Consider the following 14,418-nt stretch of genomic DNA (forward strand, 5'->3'; position numbering starts at 1 on the left):
TGCCTCAGTGTCCCCACCCGAAGCAACAGGTGGCTGTTCCCTTACCCTCACTTGCCTCTGTGAGTTTTGAGGGCAGCTCCCCTCTTTCCTTCCCAGAACAACTTCCCTGCCAGCAGCCCCGAACGGCTGCAGGATCTCAAGTCCACGGTGGATTTGCTGACCAGCATCACCTTCTTTCGGATGAAGGTACTGCTGGGGCCCCACTCACCCAGCCCCTCAGGGAGCCTGGCTCTCTTTGGGCCTGGTTCTCTGGGGGTTGGGGTTGAGCTGGCCCATGGTGCTCCTGGCTGGGTGTCTGGGGTGCTCTGAACACCATACCCTCCCTGCACACCAGGTCCAGGAGCTGCAGAGCCCTCCTCGAGCCAGCCAGGTGGTGAAGGACTGTGTGAAGGCCTGTCTCAACTCCACCTACGAGTACATCTTCAACAACTGCCACGAGCTCTACAGCCGCGAGTACCAGACAGACCCGGTGCGTGGGGCAGGGGGGTGCCGGGCACTGACCTCCCCATCCCCCGCCCTTCTCCTTTTTCTCGTGCTCCAGCTCCCTCTCCAGAGTGCTCAGTCCTGTGCAGAACAAGCCCCAAGGCTTGGGCAGGCTTTGAGCTGTGGGGTTGAGACCAGGACAGACGAGGGGGCTGCATGGGGCCTCCAGGGTGTTCCCTCTTGCCCCCTTGTTAGCCCTGACACAAAGTTGAGCCCTGCACTGGGGTGACCAGAGTCTCCACTGTGTCCCCATCCCTCCAGACTAAGAAAGGCGAGGTGCCCCCCGAGGAGCAGGGCCCCAGCATCAAAAACCTGGATTTCTGGTCCAAGCTCATCACCCTGATTGTCTCTATTATCGAGGAGGACAAGAACTCCTACACACCCTGCCTGAACCAGTGAGTAGGTGCTGGGGAGGGGGATGCTGCTGTGCCTGCAGGGGGTGCCCAGGTGGAGGCAGTGGGATCTTGAGGCCTTTGGAAGTGGTTGTAACATCCATTCTACAGATGGGAAGGCTGAGGCTGCTGGGAGGTGTGTGAGGGATGCTGTCCACGTGGAGGGCCGGTTCACCCCATGTTCATAGCCTTGAGCTGTGCCAGGGGAGGCTCAGGTTGAACTTCAGGAAGAATTCATGGAAAGGGTGGTCAAGTATTGGATGGGGCTGCCCAGGGAGGTTTGGAGTCCCCATCCCTGGAGGTGTCCAAGGAATGACTGGACGTGGCACTCAGTACTCTGGTCTGGTGACAAGGTGGGGATCGGGCACAGCTTGGACTTGATGACCTTGGAGGTCTTTTCCACCCTGAATGATTCTGTGATTCACACTCTCCCCTCGCCCCAGGTTCCCTCAGGAACTGAACGTGGGGAAGATCAGCGCTGAGGTGATGTGGAACCTCTTTGCTCAGGACATGAAGTACGCAATGGAGGGTGAGTCCTGCCTGCCACCCTGAGCCGGAGAGGGGGGAACCAGGCAGGAGCTGTCCTCAGCTCACACCTCACCTGTTCCCTGGGCAAACCCATTTCATCTCCTCATCGTCCATGCCTAGCTTAACCCCCCCTAGAAGCACTTCCACCTTCACCGTGTTACCCTGGAGCTGCCCCTGGGGAGCCAACCCCCAGATTTGGGACTCCAAGTGACCCCCACGCCCTTTCCCCGTGCAGAGCACGAGAAGCACCGCCTGTGCAAGAGCGCAGACTACATGAACCTGCACTTCAAGGTGAAGTGGCTGTACAACGAGTACGTCACCGAGCTGCCCTCCTTCAAGAGCCGCGTGCCCGAGTACCCCGCGTGAGTGCAGCCCTGGGGCCGGGGAGGGGGATGGGCACCACGAGGGCTGCTGGCCTCACCACAGATGGGTCTCTCTTGCAGCTGGTTCGAGCCCTTCGTCATCCAGTGGCTGGATGAGAATGAAGAGGTGTCACGGGATTTCCTGCATGGAGCGCTGGAGCGGGACAAGAAGGATGGGGTATGAACAGGACTGGGGACGCAGTCTCGGGGGCCCAGTATGCCCAGTATGTCCTGACTGGGGCCAACATCTCCCCCACACGCCCTGCTGACACCTCGTCTCACTCCCACAGTTCCAGCAGACCTCGGAGCACGCGCTCTTCTCCTGCTCCGTGGTGGACGTTTTCTCCCAGCTCAACCAGAGCTTTGAGATCATCAAGAAGCTGGAGTGCCCCGACCCCCAGATCGTGGGGCACTACATGCGCCGGTTTGCCAAGGTGGGCACCTGCCAGGGCAGGGGTCAGCACCACCCCTGGGACTCCAGTCCCAGCCCTGGCTGGGGCTCCTGGGCTCTCTGTGCCCCCTCCATCCGGCTGTGGGTAGCCAATATACCACCAGCACACCCTGGGACACTCCCAGCTTTGCTAGCACAGGAGATTATTTAATTAATTATGAGCTAATTGATTCGTTATTTGCTTAATTAATATAGATTAATTAAAACTGGCTTGCTGCAGTATAGGAGGGACTTGCATGCAGGCTTGGTGGCTGTTGCCTTCGCAGCTGTGCTGGTGATGGAGCTGCCCATGGAGACCAGTTGTGCTGGATCTGGCTTCCAGTGGCTGTGCCCATGTGGCTCCTGGTGCATGAACGTGAGGCAGGTGTGCCCAGGTGGGCAAGGAGGCCAATGGCACCTGGTTTGTACCAGCAGTGGTGTGGCCAGCAGGACCAGGGCAGTGCCTGTCCCCTGTGCTGGGCACTGCTGAGGCCCCTCCTCAAATCCTGGGGTCAGTTCTGGACCCCTCACGACAAGAAAGACATCGAGGGGCTGGAGCATGTCCAGAGAAGGGAACAGAGCTGGGGAAGGGGCTGGAGCACCAGGAGCAACTGGGGAAGCTGGAGGGGCTCAGCCTGGAGCAAAGGAGGCTCAGGGGAGACCTTGTGGCTCTGCACAACTCCCTGACAGGAGGGGGCAGCTGGGGAATGTCGGGCTCTGCTCGCAGGGAACAGGGACAGGAGGAGAAGGAACGGCCTCAGGCTGGGCCAGGGGAGGTTTGGGCTGGATATTGGGAAAATTTCTTCACTGAAGTCACCATCCCTGGAAGTGTTCAGAAAACATGTGGATGTGGCATTTGAGGATATGGTTCAGTGATGAACCTGGTGGTGATGCTGAGCTGATGGTTGGACTTGAATTTATAGGGCTTTTCCATCCTTCCATGATTCTAAGATTCATGGGGCCAGAGGGTCTGGGGGGTCCCCGTATGTATCCAGATACGAGGTTGTTTCGCTGCTGTGGGACTCATGGTTTCCTTCTCTCCCTCCTTCCCCTCTGTTGCTGCTGTCTGGGTGTCTTCCTTGGTGCCCTGTTTGGCTGCAGACCATCAGCAATGTGCTGCTCCAGTACGCTGAGATCATCTCCAAGGATTTTGCCTCGTACTGCTCCAAGGAGAAGGAGAAAGTGGTGATGTATCTCCCTTCTGCTGTCCCCACATGGTGGCCCCAGCTGTCACCTCAGATCCAGGGCGGGTTGGTCCCTTCCTCATGGCAGTTCCTGACACGCTGCCAGGGTGGCTTCCATGCCATCCCTGTCCTGATGTCCCCCAGTTCAGGGCGGGAGGGTCCTGGGGCTGTGGGCAGCTGTCCCAGCCATATTTATTGGTGCTGACGCCCCTCTCCATCCCACCCCTCCAGCCCTGCATCCTGATGAACAACATCCAGCAGCTCCGTGTCCAGCTTGAGAAGATGTTTGAAGCCATGGGTGGGAAGGACGTGAGTGTGGGGGGGTTCCAGGAGGGAACCCTGTGGGAGGTTGGATCATTCCCTTCCCCCAGAAGTAGCCCCTTCCCCAGTTCCCGGTGCTGGGACCAGACCCCTTCCTCACTCCTGTGTGGGATCACGCCGTCCCACCCCACAGCACACTGCTCTCCCACCATGTCGGACTGGGAAGGGCTTCACCCTGCCCAGAGATGCATTTGGGGTGCAGAAACCTCTCTGAGGGCTGGTTCAGGGACCCTGTCAGCTTCCCCAACCTGTCCCTCCTCCAGCTGGACACAGAAGCCAGTGATATCCTCAAGGAGCTGCAGGTGAAACTCAACAACGTCCTGGATGATCTGAGCCGAGTCTTTGCCACCAGGTACAGCTGGGTGGGAGGGCAGGGGCAGCGGGCAAAGGAGAGGTCTGGGGGTCCAGAAGCTGTGGCTGGGGCCAGGCTGGGGGCTCTGGGGAGGAGGTGCTGAGCTGCCTGTGTGTTGTGGTCCCCAGTTTCCAGCCACACATCGAGGAGTGCGTGAAGCAGATGGGTGACATCCTGAGCCAGGTGAAGGGCACCGGCAACGTCCCTGCCAGCACCTGCAGCAGCGTCGCACAGGATGCTGACAACGTCCTGCAGCCCATCATGGACCTGCTGGACAGCAAGTGAGTGTGGGGGGCAACTGGAACCCCACCCTGCCCCTCCTGGCCTCGTCAGGGAGTGTGAGGGACCTGCAGGGTCAGGGTGACACGGAAGGGGTGACACGTGGGGTCCTCCAGCGCTGTCTCCTCTGCACAGCCTGACGCTCTTCGCAAAGATCTGCGAGAAGACGGTGCTGAAGCGGGTGCTGAAGGAGCTCTGGAAGCTGGTGATGAACACCATGGAGAAGACCATTGTCCTGCCCCCACTCACGGACCAGACGGTGAGTGATGGGGAGAGGGACCAGGGACCCTGAGACACGGGTGACTGACTGGAACCAGTGTGGGACATTGCTGGCCAGGTGCCCTCACCGGCACCTGAGAGGGTGGGGACTTCACTGACATCTCCAAACCTGTGTCCAGCTCCTGGCTGAGGAAAGGATGGAAGAGAGATAGGTCATCCTTGCCCCAGGACCTTCTTGGATGGCTTTGCCAAAGAACCTTCCTGCCACCTCTGCTGTGGCATCAAGAGGGGACACTGGCCCTTTCCTATCCATCCTTCCCTCAGAGCTGGGGCAGCATCCCATGCCACACTCACCCATACTGGCTGTGGGCATGCTCCCTGTGCCAGGAGGTGAATCCAGAGGCTCCTGGAATGCTGGGATACGCTGCCTGTTGGTCTTGCTGAGGGACTGGGGGTATCATGAGGATGGGGGCATATTCCCCAGCAGGGCTGAGCTGTTCCTTGCTCCTGGGGATTTTAGGGAAGCAGAGCAAACCCAGGGAATGGTCCCACTCTGAGGCTCTGTATCACATCGCTGTTTGTCTGTTCCCCCCACACCTGAAGCTTCCTGGGGTGGTTCCCTCGAAGTCAGGCAGGAAAGGGTGACACCGAGTGCTCTGGACCAGCACACACCTGTTCCTGTCACTCCTTGGTGGCTTTTGTCACTGTTACAAAGCTGGGCTCAGGCTCTTCCCTTGGAGCTCCTGGAGCTGCCAGCCTTTATGTCATGTGCTGGGGCTGTGGAGCTCCTGTGCTGTGTCTACGAGGGGCAGCACAGTGGTGACATGTCAGCCCCCAGTGGTGCCACCTCACTGGCACCGTGTCACAGCCCTGAGCCTGGCTCGGGTCAGCCCCACATCACTCCTGACCGGGCTCACACACCCTTGGCCAAAGGTGGCCAAATCTCATAGGAATGCTGGTGCCACTGAGACCCAGTCCCCGTCCCAGTCCCCATCCCAGTCCCTTCCCAGCCGTGCTCTGGAGACACTGGGGCCTGTGCTAGGGCAGAGGAAGGGGCACAGACACATGGCTCTGTTGGGTGATTCTCATTAGGGCAGACAGTTCCTGGAGAAAGCTGTGCTGGGACTGGTCCCTCAGGCAGGTGACAGCCTGCCTAGGTGTCCCTGGGTGCCAGCCTGCAGGGTGGCCGGACAGGTTGGTGGTTTGGGGGTCCATGTCAGAGCTGAGTGTTGAGTGGGGTCCCTGGAACTGAGCCCTCCTGGGGCAAAGCCCCCCCAGTCAGGAGGGACCGGGCAGGTGGGGATGGGGCCCCTCGGGGGCTGTGGAGGCCTGCGGTGACAGGGCAGTGACACCGAGTGCTGTGGATGGGGGACACCCATGGCCCTGTTGGGGGTGGGGGGCAGCCAGGGCTGGCACTGGGGAGGATGGAGGAGGCGGGGACCGACACTCACATCACGGTTGTTCTCTCCAATTGCTCCTCTCGCCTCTCAATGGCAGATGATTGTAAGTACGGCAGCTCCCTGTCTGTCTGTCTGTCTGTCCGCTCTGTGTCGGTCCTGGCCTCGCCGGTTCTTGTCTTGTGTGGCTGCCCGTGCCCTGCCCACACCCTCCTTCGGCTCCTGACCTGGTCCAGCTCCTGGTCCCCAGCCCTGTGCTGCCCGCCTGGCACTGGCTCCTGGCCGGCACATGCCAGCGGCCCCTCCGGGATGTGGTGGGTGGAGAGGTCTTGGACAGATCGGCAGTACCGGGATGTGGGGAGGGACAAGGGCAAGTGGTGGGCTGGGAGGGGACGGTGATGGCAGTGCCAAACCAGGGCTCGTGCTGAGGGGAGAAATGCCGTGGGAGGCACGAGCAGGGAGCGGTGCGTGCCTGGAGTCAGGGCTGCTCTTCCTTTCCCTCGTGCCTCAGTTTCCCCTCAAGGCCCTGGCTGGGGTCTGGCTGTGCTGGGGGTGAGGGCAGAGGCTGTCCCTGCCAGGAGGAGGAGGAGTCTCTCAGGGGGACACGGCGGTCCCTGGCCCCGGTGCTCGGTGGTGGGGCAGGCTGCTGGCATGGGTTGTGAGGCTCCTTCCCTGGTCGGGATACGACCCTGGGAGCCTGGACTCCTGGTTCCCTTCTCGGCATCGCTGCTGGGTCCTTGCATGGCTTTGACTGAGCAGTTTCCTTCTGTCCTCTTCTGACCAGTCTGTGGCTGTGGGTTTATGCCCCTGGGGGCAAGGAAAGGGCAATTCCCCCCCAGTCCTCTGCCCACCCCTGCTGGGACCCAGGCACCCATGCAGGAAGAGCAGTGGGAGTGAGCTGTGGGGTGCTGGTGCCAATCCCTGTGGGAACAAACACCCCTCTGCTGTCCCCCAACACCTTTTGTGTCCAACAGCAGCATTTGGGGAGGCCTTGGGGGCAGCCTGAGACCTCACGGGGACCTCATGGGGACCTCATGGGGACCCCATGTCCCAGCCTTGCTGAGGCTCTGAGGACAGAGCAGTGTCAGCTCTGTGTGGTACAAGCTCCTCTTGTTCACCCATCACCCCGTGCCAGGGCCAGAACCCCTCCTGGCAGCCCTGCTTGGCCCTCCCTGTGCTGCTTGTTCCTTCTGAGGCTTCCTGGCCAGCTGACTCCCTGCTCCCCTCTCCTGATTCCAACATGCCCCGGTCCACCCTGAGAGCTGAGTTCGTCCCCCCCGTGGCACTGCTGCCTCATTTCACACAGTTTCTCTTTCCTGGATCAGTGTGGGGTTGTCACTGGGCCCAGCCCTGCACAAACCAGAGCTCTGTGTGCTAAACCCAAATCCCAGATACTCCCTCCCTGCTCCCTCCCCAGCGCTGGGAGCACCTGCCAGAGCTGGAGCAGGATGTGTGGGGGCACCAGAGCCTGCCCACACACAGCTGGATCCTGTATTCCAGCGAGGATCATCCCTCATGGATTCAGCATCCCTGCATCCCAGCAGTTTCCCAGTGTGAGGACAAGTTCTCCAGCAGTGCAGCTTCCTGCTTTCCAGTGGGGATCCAGCACCCCGATGACACCAGGCCCTCACTGAGTATCTTGGTGGGGACCAGTCCCCCACTGGCTGTCCTTCAGGAGCTCGTGATGTCTCTGCCACCTGTGCCCCTGTGTCCTGTCCCACGCTGTCCCCCTACCCCACACTCAACCTCTGACATTGCTTCTACAGGGCACGCTCTTGAGAAAACATGGCAAGGGGACAGAGAAGGTAAATAGCTGTGGGCTCCGTGTGTGTCACCGCCCCGGGGCCACACTCGTGGTCTCTCACCCGCCTGCTGTGGAGGTCCCGGCTTGTCCGTGCTTCCTCTGTTGTGCTGTCTGGATGTGCTGTTGCCTGCGTGGTGTCGTGGTGAGGTGTGCTGTGCTGTGTGCTGGGGACAGTCCCAGTTCTGTGTGTCCCCGGGGCAGGGAGCGGGGGCTCTGTGGTGTTCAGTCCCCGTGGGGCAGATGTGGGGTGTCACCCGTGCCCACGGGGGACACTGCCCCACAGCCCTCAGCCCCAGCTGCCTGGCTGGGACAGCGAGGGGTTGAGACCCCCTGCATGGGAGACCCTCCCACAACCCACTGTGGGGGGCTCAGGAAGAGGGGGACCCCCCATGCTGGGCCCTGCTGGGCACAGTGGGGGCCCTGGGGCTGCTGAGATCCCCTGGATCTCTGAGCCTGCTCCCCCTTCCTTGCTGAGCCCCAGCCCTGCCCCAAGGGCTTTCTCCAGTACATGGGCTCTTGCCCTGTCTGGGGGCTCATCACGACAGGGTGGGGGCCCAGCAGTGACCCCAGCCTGCTCCCCAAATCCTGGTTCTTGGGAAGAGCCATGCCAGCATCCGTCTGGGCAAGGCCTGCGGCTCCCCCTCCTCTCCTGGGGGACACTGGCTCCTGCCCAGTTTGCTGAGTGTGCTGGGGGAGCTGATTCCCCCTGATCTCCCAGCCCCAGACGGGGTGGGGAGCAAACGTGCCCCCCCTCAGAAGAAACCTGCCACACTCATCACAGCTTCACCAGCACCAGCATTGGGCTGAGCCTTTGCAGCTGTGCACTGGTGCCAAACCAGGGACACCAGCGGAGAACTGGGCACAGCCAGAGGAGAGTACAGGGCCAGAGCCCTCACGGCTGGGGGATGTGGGGGGCCTGGAGCTGCGGCCAAATGCTGCTGGGGCCACCAGTAACTGTCCCTTGCTGTTCTCTTCCAGAGCAGGGTGAAGCTGCCCAGTCACACTGAAGTAAGGACATGGCTCTTCTGCTCCCCACTTGGCACTGCTCTCTCCCCGTCCCTCCTCCCTGTCCCTTGTCCCTTGTGCTCTGGGTTGGGGGCTCCCAGCTCAGTACAGTGTCCTGTCGTGCTCTGTTTTGGGGACACCAGTGTCCCCAGCTCCCAGCCTGTCCACGGACTGGGGGAAATGGGAACAGTGAGGGTGGAGTTAATGGGACAGAACTGGATGGGCAGAGGGGTGGGAACAAAGGGTTAATGGGGGGATACAAAATGAGGGCACGGAGGGGGCAGACCCCTGCAGAGGGTAATGGTTAATGGGAGAGATGCTGAGGTTTCTGTGTTGGGAAGGACTGGAACTACTGGTGCTGGGAGAGGGAAGGTGGCGGAGGTCTCTGGGCCCCAGTTTATCCAGTTACATTTGCACGCTGGAGGAGCGTGTGCTCAGCCCGGTGAGAGGTGCCAGCCCAGGGCAGTGAGCGGGATCTGCCCATCCAGGGGGCTGCTGTTCCCGTGGGCACCACGGAATGGCTCCATGGCCCCAGCCATGATGGGGGCACGGGGCAGGCAGAGGCAGCCCGGCTCTCCCACCTGGGGGGCTCCCTGGAGTACCAAGGGGCTGGGAACCTCCCTGAGACTGGGGGCTCCGTGTGGCAGGGGCGGTTTGGTGGCCATGGGGTACAGGCCACATCCTCCCCGTGCCCGCTGTCCCTCGCACTCGCTCTCTGCTCCCACCACGTCCGATGTCCGAGTGGTCAGTGCTGTGCTGTGCCAGGCCCTGCTGGACGCAGGAGCAGGTGCTTGGAGCACAGGCAGCAGGATGGGACTCTTGGGATGAGCTGCTTGTGCTGAGCAGGGCATGAAGTCCCTGATGCCGGGGTGACGTCCTGCCCTGGGGTCCCCAAGCCTGCAGCCTCACACCTGTGCTGAGAGCTCGGGCTGAGATGGGGGCTGCCAGCCTGGTACCTGTGTCACCTTCCTGGCTGCGGTCCCCTGGAGCCTGGGGGAGCCCCTGGAACTGCAACAAGCTTCTGGCATGATGTGCCCAGCCTGCCCATGCCACCCCCAGCCTGGCTGCTCACCGGGGCCCTCCCTGTCTCTTTGCTCTCTGCAGGGCACACAGATGATTTTCAACGCGGCCAAGGAGCTGGGGCAGCTCTCCAAGCTGAAGGTGAGGGCTGGGGGTCACCGAGCTGAAGCTGAGAACTGGGGGTGCTGGGGTGCTCTCTGTTCAAGGATGGGTGCCAGTGCCACTGCTGCCAGGACCCCACCACTGCCCCCTTGCTGGCTTGGCTGGGGTGGGGGAAGCAGGGTCCTGGCCCTGTGCTGAGAGCAGGATTTGTGCCCCCCAGGACCACATGGTGCGTGAGGAAGCCAAGAGCCTGACCCCGAAGCAGTGTGCCGTGGTGGAGCTGGCGCTGGACACCATCAAGGTGAGGGCACTCTGGGGCGCTTCGGTTGCCCCTGGGGCTCTGACCCTGAGGCACAGACACGGGGAGCACCAGGGGGACCCTGGCAGAGCTGCTGAGCAGCCTGAGGCCTTTCCCCCTCCAGCAATACTTCCATGCTGGTGGCGTGGGGCTGAAGAAAACATTCCTGGAGAAGAGCCCCGACCTGCAGTCGCTGCGCTACGCCCTGTCCCTCTACACCCAGGCCACGGATCTGCTCATCAAAACCTTCGTGCAGACCCAGTCGTCGCAGGGTAGGACCCCCCTGGCCCCCCCGGGCCCTCGTCCTCCCCACGGGCTCAGCTGCCCCATGGCCAGGACCCACCTTGGCTCTGTCCCAGTGGGGCTGGGGGTCCCAGCCAGGCTCATGGCGGGGGAGAGATGGGTGGGGAAGGAAGGGCTTTTTCCTCCCATGGTTTGCAGGTGAAGAGGGGCCGTGGGTGCCCAGCAGCAGCCTGGCACTCCCCAGCCCCCAGCAAGAACAGTGGGTCCCCAGTGCCAGGGCATTGCTGGACTGGCATGGAAGTGGGGCCTGTGGGTGGGGGGAAGGTCACCCTCTGGCCAAGTGTCACAGTGTTTGTCCCCTCTGGATGGCCCCAGGCACCCAACACAGACCAGTCACAGGGTCCACTGGATCCGGGTGCGGTGCCAGGGCCTGTCCTGGGCATGCTGGGTGTCCAACCCCCTGATTTGGGCTCCAGGGTGCTGGGGTGCAGTGCAGGATGCTGGGCACCTTCCAGGGCAGGATCAGCCCTCAGCTCTAAATGCTGCCCTTTATTCTGTTCCTTGGCTGCTTGAGGAGGGCCCTGAGATGCTCGGTGGTGGTCAGGGGCCACTGCAGGGTGCCCCAGCCAGGCTTGTCTGCGTCCTCGGGGAGTGGGACGTGCGTTTGCTGTCCGTGAGTCTCCTTCAAGGGACGTCTGTCCTGTCTGTGCCTCCTGTGCCAGCCATGTCGGGGGCGTGGGGTTGGGTCGGGTGGGTGCCAGCACCCCTGGGTGTACCCTGTCCCCAGGACCCCACACTTGGAGCTGGGGGTGCCTGGCACTCCTGTGTCGCTGCAGTGTTGTCCGGGTGCTTGGCCGTCAGTCTGTCTGCGAGATCTGATCTCTCTTTCTCTTTGTTTCCCCCCTCCCTCACTGTTCCCGTTCCCCACACACCTCATCTCCTCCCTCCTCTCTTCTTCATCTCTTCCTTCCTCCCTTCTTTTCCATCTCCTCCCTCCTCTCTCCGTTGTCATCTCCTTCCTCCTTCATCTCCTTCCTCCTCTCTTTGTGTACTCTGTGCCGTGTCTCTGTCTCTTTCTCTCTCCTTCCCACTAGTTCATGGTGGGAAAGGGATTAGGTTTACCCTTAGTGAAGAGGTTTATCCTGAGAAGGGTACGTGTGCTACTCGCCCGCCCCTGCACCTGCCTGCCGCCGGCCTGGGCCAGTAACAGTCCCGGCACCACGGGCTGGGGGGGCCTGGGGACCCCTCAGCATCGCCAGCCTCGGGGACCCCCAGAACGGGCAAACTCCCGCTCCCAGGGCTGCTTTGGGGGGCATTTGGAGGAACTGTGCTCAGCCGTATTGACCACCCCCAGAGCGGGTCGGGGGCTGTCCCCTTGGGAGTAGGGGTGTCTGCCCACATGCTCTGGGCACCCCACATTGTCCCCAGCACTGCTGCCTGGGGGTGGGCACCCACCGTGACCTCCCCGTGGCACATGTGGCCCTAGGGGAGGCCATGCCACATCCTGTCCCCTTCCTGCCCACCCTGCTGCCCTAAGGACCATTACTAGCCCTGCTCTGGCTCCGTCTGCCTGTCCTGGGGTGCAGGGAATGAGCCCCCCACGGCCCTGCTTGGCCTCCATCACACCCTGCTGGGGGCCGGGGCTGCACCCCCGCTTGGCCTTCCATGCCCAGCCCCCCTCCCCAGCCGCCATCGCCTCCATCCCAGCTCAGCATGGGGGGCGGGGGCCGGGGGCATGGAGGGGAATGTGCCATCGTCAGCCTTGCTCCGGCCTGGCACCCTTGGTGATACACAGGGACACGTCCTCCTTCCCACCCTGAGGGCTTTCCACTGAGCCGGATCTCCGTGGCCCCATCAGACCCACAGAACCTCTGTCCCTCTGCCTTGCACCCCATCCTTCACCATGGGTGCATGCACAGCTCTGGGGTGGCATGGGGGGCAGCTGACCTGTTGGTCACAGGTCACCCAAGGTCCCCAGGCTCGGGACCCCTGGGCTTGATGTGATCCCTGGGGTGGAGGGGTACGAGGGGGCAGGTCAGCCTCGAGACACTGGTAGGGCTGTGGCTTCCCTGGCCGGATCCCTCCTGCCCAGTGCTGTGCCCATGACACTGTCACCCCTCCGTGGCAAGAGCAGGGGGAGCTGGGCCACTGTCCTCTGCTCCATTCCAGACAGGCCCCTCAGCCCTGCCTGGGCAAGGGGGTGTTCACAGCGGTGGGATGGCAGAGTCAGCCTGGTGCTGAGAGTGTCCTGCCATGTCCATCACAGCTGCTGCACCCACACTGCTGTGCCTACAGCCCTTTGGGCCACACCCCGCGGTGGGTGACCTGCCTCCTCAGTGGGGTTAGCGTTGGGCAGGGGATGTCGGGAGCACGGGGAGAACAGGCGCTTACATCTCCTCCCTCCGTCACAGGCTCTGGCGTGGATGACCCCGTTGGGGAGGTGTCCATCCACGTGGAGCTCTTGACCCACCCCAGCAGTGGCGAGCACAAAGTCACCGTCAAAGGTGGGTTCTGCTGGCCAGGGTGCCGGGCTCTGGTGGGTGACAGTGCTCCGTGAGCCTCACCTGTCCCCTCCTCGCAGTGGTGGCCGCAAATGACCTCAAGTGGCAGACGTCGGGCATCTTCCGGCCCTTCATCGAGGTCAACATCATTGGGCCCCACCTCAGTGACAAGAAGAGGAAATTCGCCACCAAATCCAAGAACAACAGCTGGGCCCCCAAGTACAACGAGAGCTTCCAGTTGTGAGTGGCACCGCGGGCTGGGGACGTGGGGACAGGCTGGGGGACGTGTCCCCCACATGTGGGCACCTCCTGGGGTCTCCCAGTGAGTTTGCTAATCCCCAGTGGGATGTTTTAGGTATTTTTTCATTGGTAAAAGCAGGGAGGGGGGGAAGGAGTAAAAAAGAAAAGGCTTTTTTAGGGGTAGGGGTGGGGACAGCAGCCACGTAGGGGCTGTTAGAGGGCTGGGATAGGGGTGGAGTGTGACCCCAACACTGCCCATCCCTTGTCCCCCCTCAGCACGCTGGGGACGGAGACGGGCCCCGAGTGCTACGAGCTGCAGGTGTGTGTGAAGGATTACTGCTTCGCCCGGGAGGACCGCACCGTGGGCATCGCCGTGCTGCAGCTGCGGGACATCCTGCAGCGCCCCGGCTGCGCCTGCTGGCTGCCCCTGGGCCGCCGCATCCACATGGACGACACCGGGCTCACCGTGCTGCGCATCCTGTCCCAGCGCAACAACGACGAGGTGGCCAAGGAGTTCGTCAAGCTCAAGTCGGACACGCGCTCGGCCGAGGAGGGCAGCAGTTAAACTCCTCGGGCCCCCCAGCCCTCGCCCCCTGCTCCCGGCCCCCTGACAGAATCCTCCAGCCGTGTATAAGCCATAGGAGTGGCCACAGAGGAGTCGCCGTCGCGGCCCTGGGGAGGGCGTGCTGTGGCTGCAGTGACAGACCCTCCCCTCCCTCCCTGGCCACGCTGGCTGGGCGACCGCGGTGCCGGGCACAGCCAGGCCCCCGTCCTGCCTCGCAGGAAGGTGCTGGGGCTGGGGGGCTGCAGGAAAGGGCTGGACCCGAGCCTGGGTGAGGGGCGCGATTCGCCCTTCCTCAGCCTGTCTGAGATGGAGGAACCCCAGTGGCCCATCCCTGAACCTCCACTGTCCCACCCAGCCCCAAACCTCACCGAGTGACGCAAGGAAAGGGTTGGGGAGGGTGTGTGTGTCTCGTGCCATGTGCGGGTGTTGGTGAGTGGCTGGCACAGCTCGATGGCCCCTTGTCGCCATCCCTGGTGTGCCCTGAGGGCAGGGCAGCTCCCAGCCCTGAGCACCTGTACATATGTAAATACCTGTACATACAGGGCAGCTGGACAGGCTGTGTCCTGCACCCGGAAGGGCTATTGGGGCTGTTGGGTTGGCGGGTGCAGCCCCCACGTGCCCTGCACAGGGTCCCCTCCCTGGCTGGCAGCAGCATCACCAGGGTCGGGAGCAGCAGGGAGCAGCCCCCGGCCC

General features: G+C 62.4%; 1 protein-coding gene across 1 annotated transcript in view; it reads left to right on the plus strand.

Annotated features, from left to right (window-relative positions):
• The window catches only part of UNC13A (unc-13 homolog A), a 36,452-nt gene extending 22,391 nt beyond the window's left edge, over positions 1–14,061 (plus strand). The window contains exons 24-43 of the mRNA XM_082297680.1: positions 97–186; positions 335–469; positions 745–878; positions 1,319–1,404; positions 1,639–1,765; positions 1,847–1,943; positions 2,056–2,199; positions 3,297–3,380; positions 3,611–3,688; positions 3,964–4,052; positions 4,181–4,333; positions 4,467–4,590; positions 7,714–7,752; positions 8,730–8,759; positions 9,861–9,917; positions 10,099–10,179; positions 10,301–10,448; positions 12,831–12,923; positions 13,001–13,160; positions 13,437–14,061. Coding sequence (XP_082153806.1) covers positions 97–186; positions 335–469; positions 745–878; positions 1,319–1,404; positions 1,639–1,765; positions 1,847–1,943; positions 2,056–2,199; positions 3,297–3,380; positions 3,611–3,688; positions 3,964–4,052; positions 4,181–4,333; positions 4,467–4,590; positions 7,714–7,752; positions 8,730–8,759; positions 9,861–9,917; positions 10,099–10,179; positions 10,301–10,448; positions 12,831–12,923; positions 13,001–13,160; positions 13,437–13,725 — 2,238 coding nt within the window. The 3' untranslated portion in view covers positions 13,726–14,061. The remainder of the gene's footprint in view (positions 1–96; positions 187–334; positions 470–744; positions 879–1,318; positions 1,405–1,638; positions 1,766–1,846; positions 1,944–2,055; positions 2,200–3,296; positions 3,381–3,610; positions 3,689–3,963; positions 4,053–4,180; positions 4,334–4,466; positions 4,591–7,713; positions 7,753–8,729; positions 8,760–9,860; positions 9,918–10,098; positions 10,180–10,300; positions 10,449–12,830; positions 12,924–13,000; positions 13,161–13,436) is intronic.
• Positions 14,062–14,418: the final 357 nt, after the last annotated feature.

This window comes from Coloeus monedula (genome assembly GCF_965178545.1).
Source record: "Coloeus monedula genome assembly, chromosome: 27".
NCBI classification, from domain to species: Eukaryota; Metazoa; Chordata; class Aves; order Passeriformes; family Corvidae; genus Coloeus; species Coloeus monedula.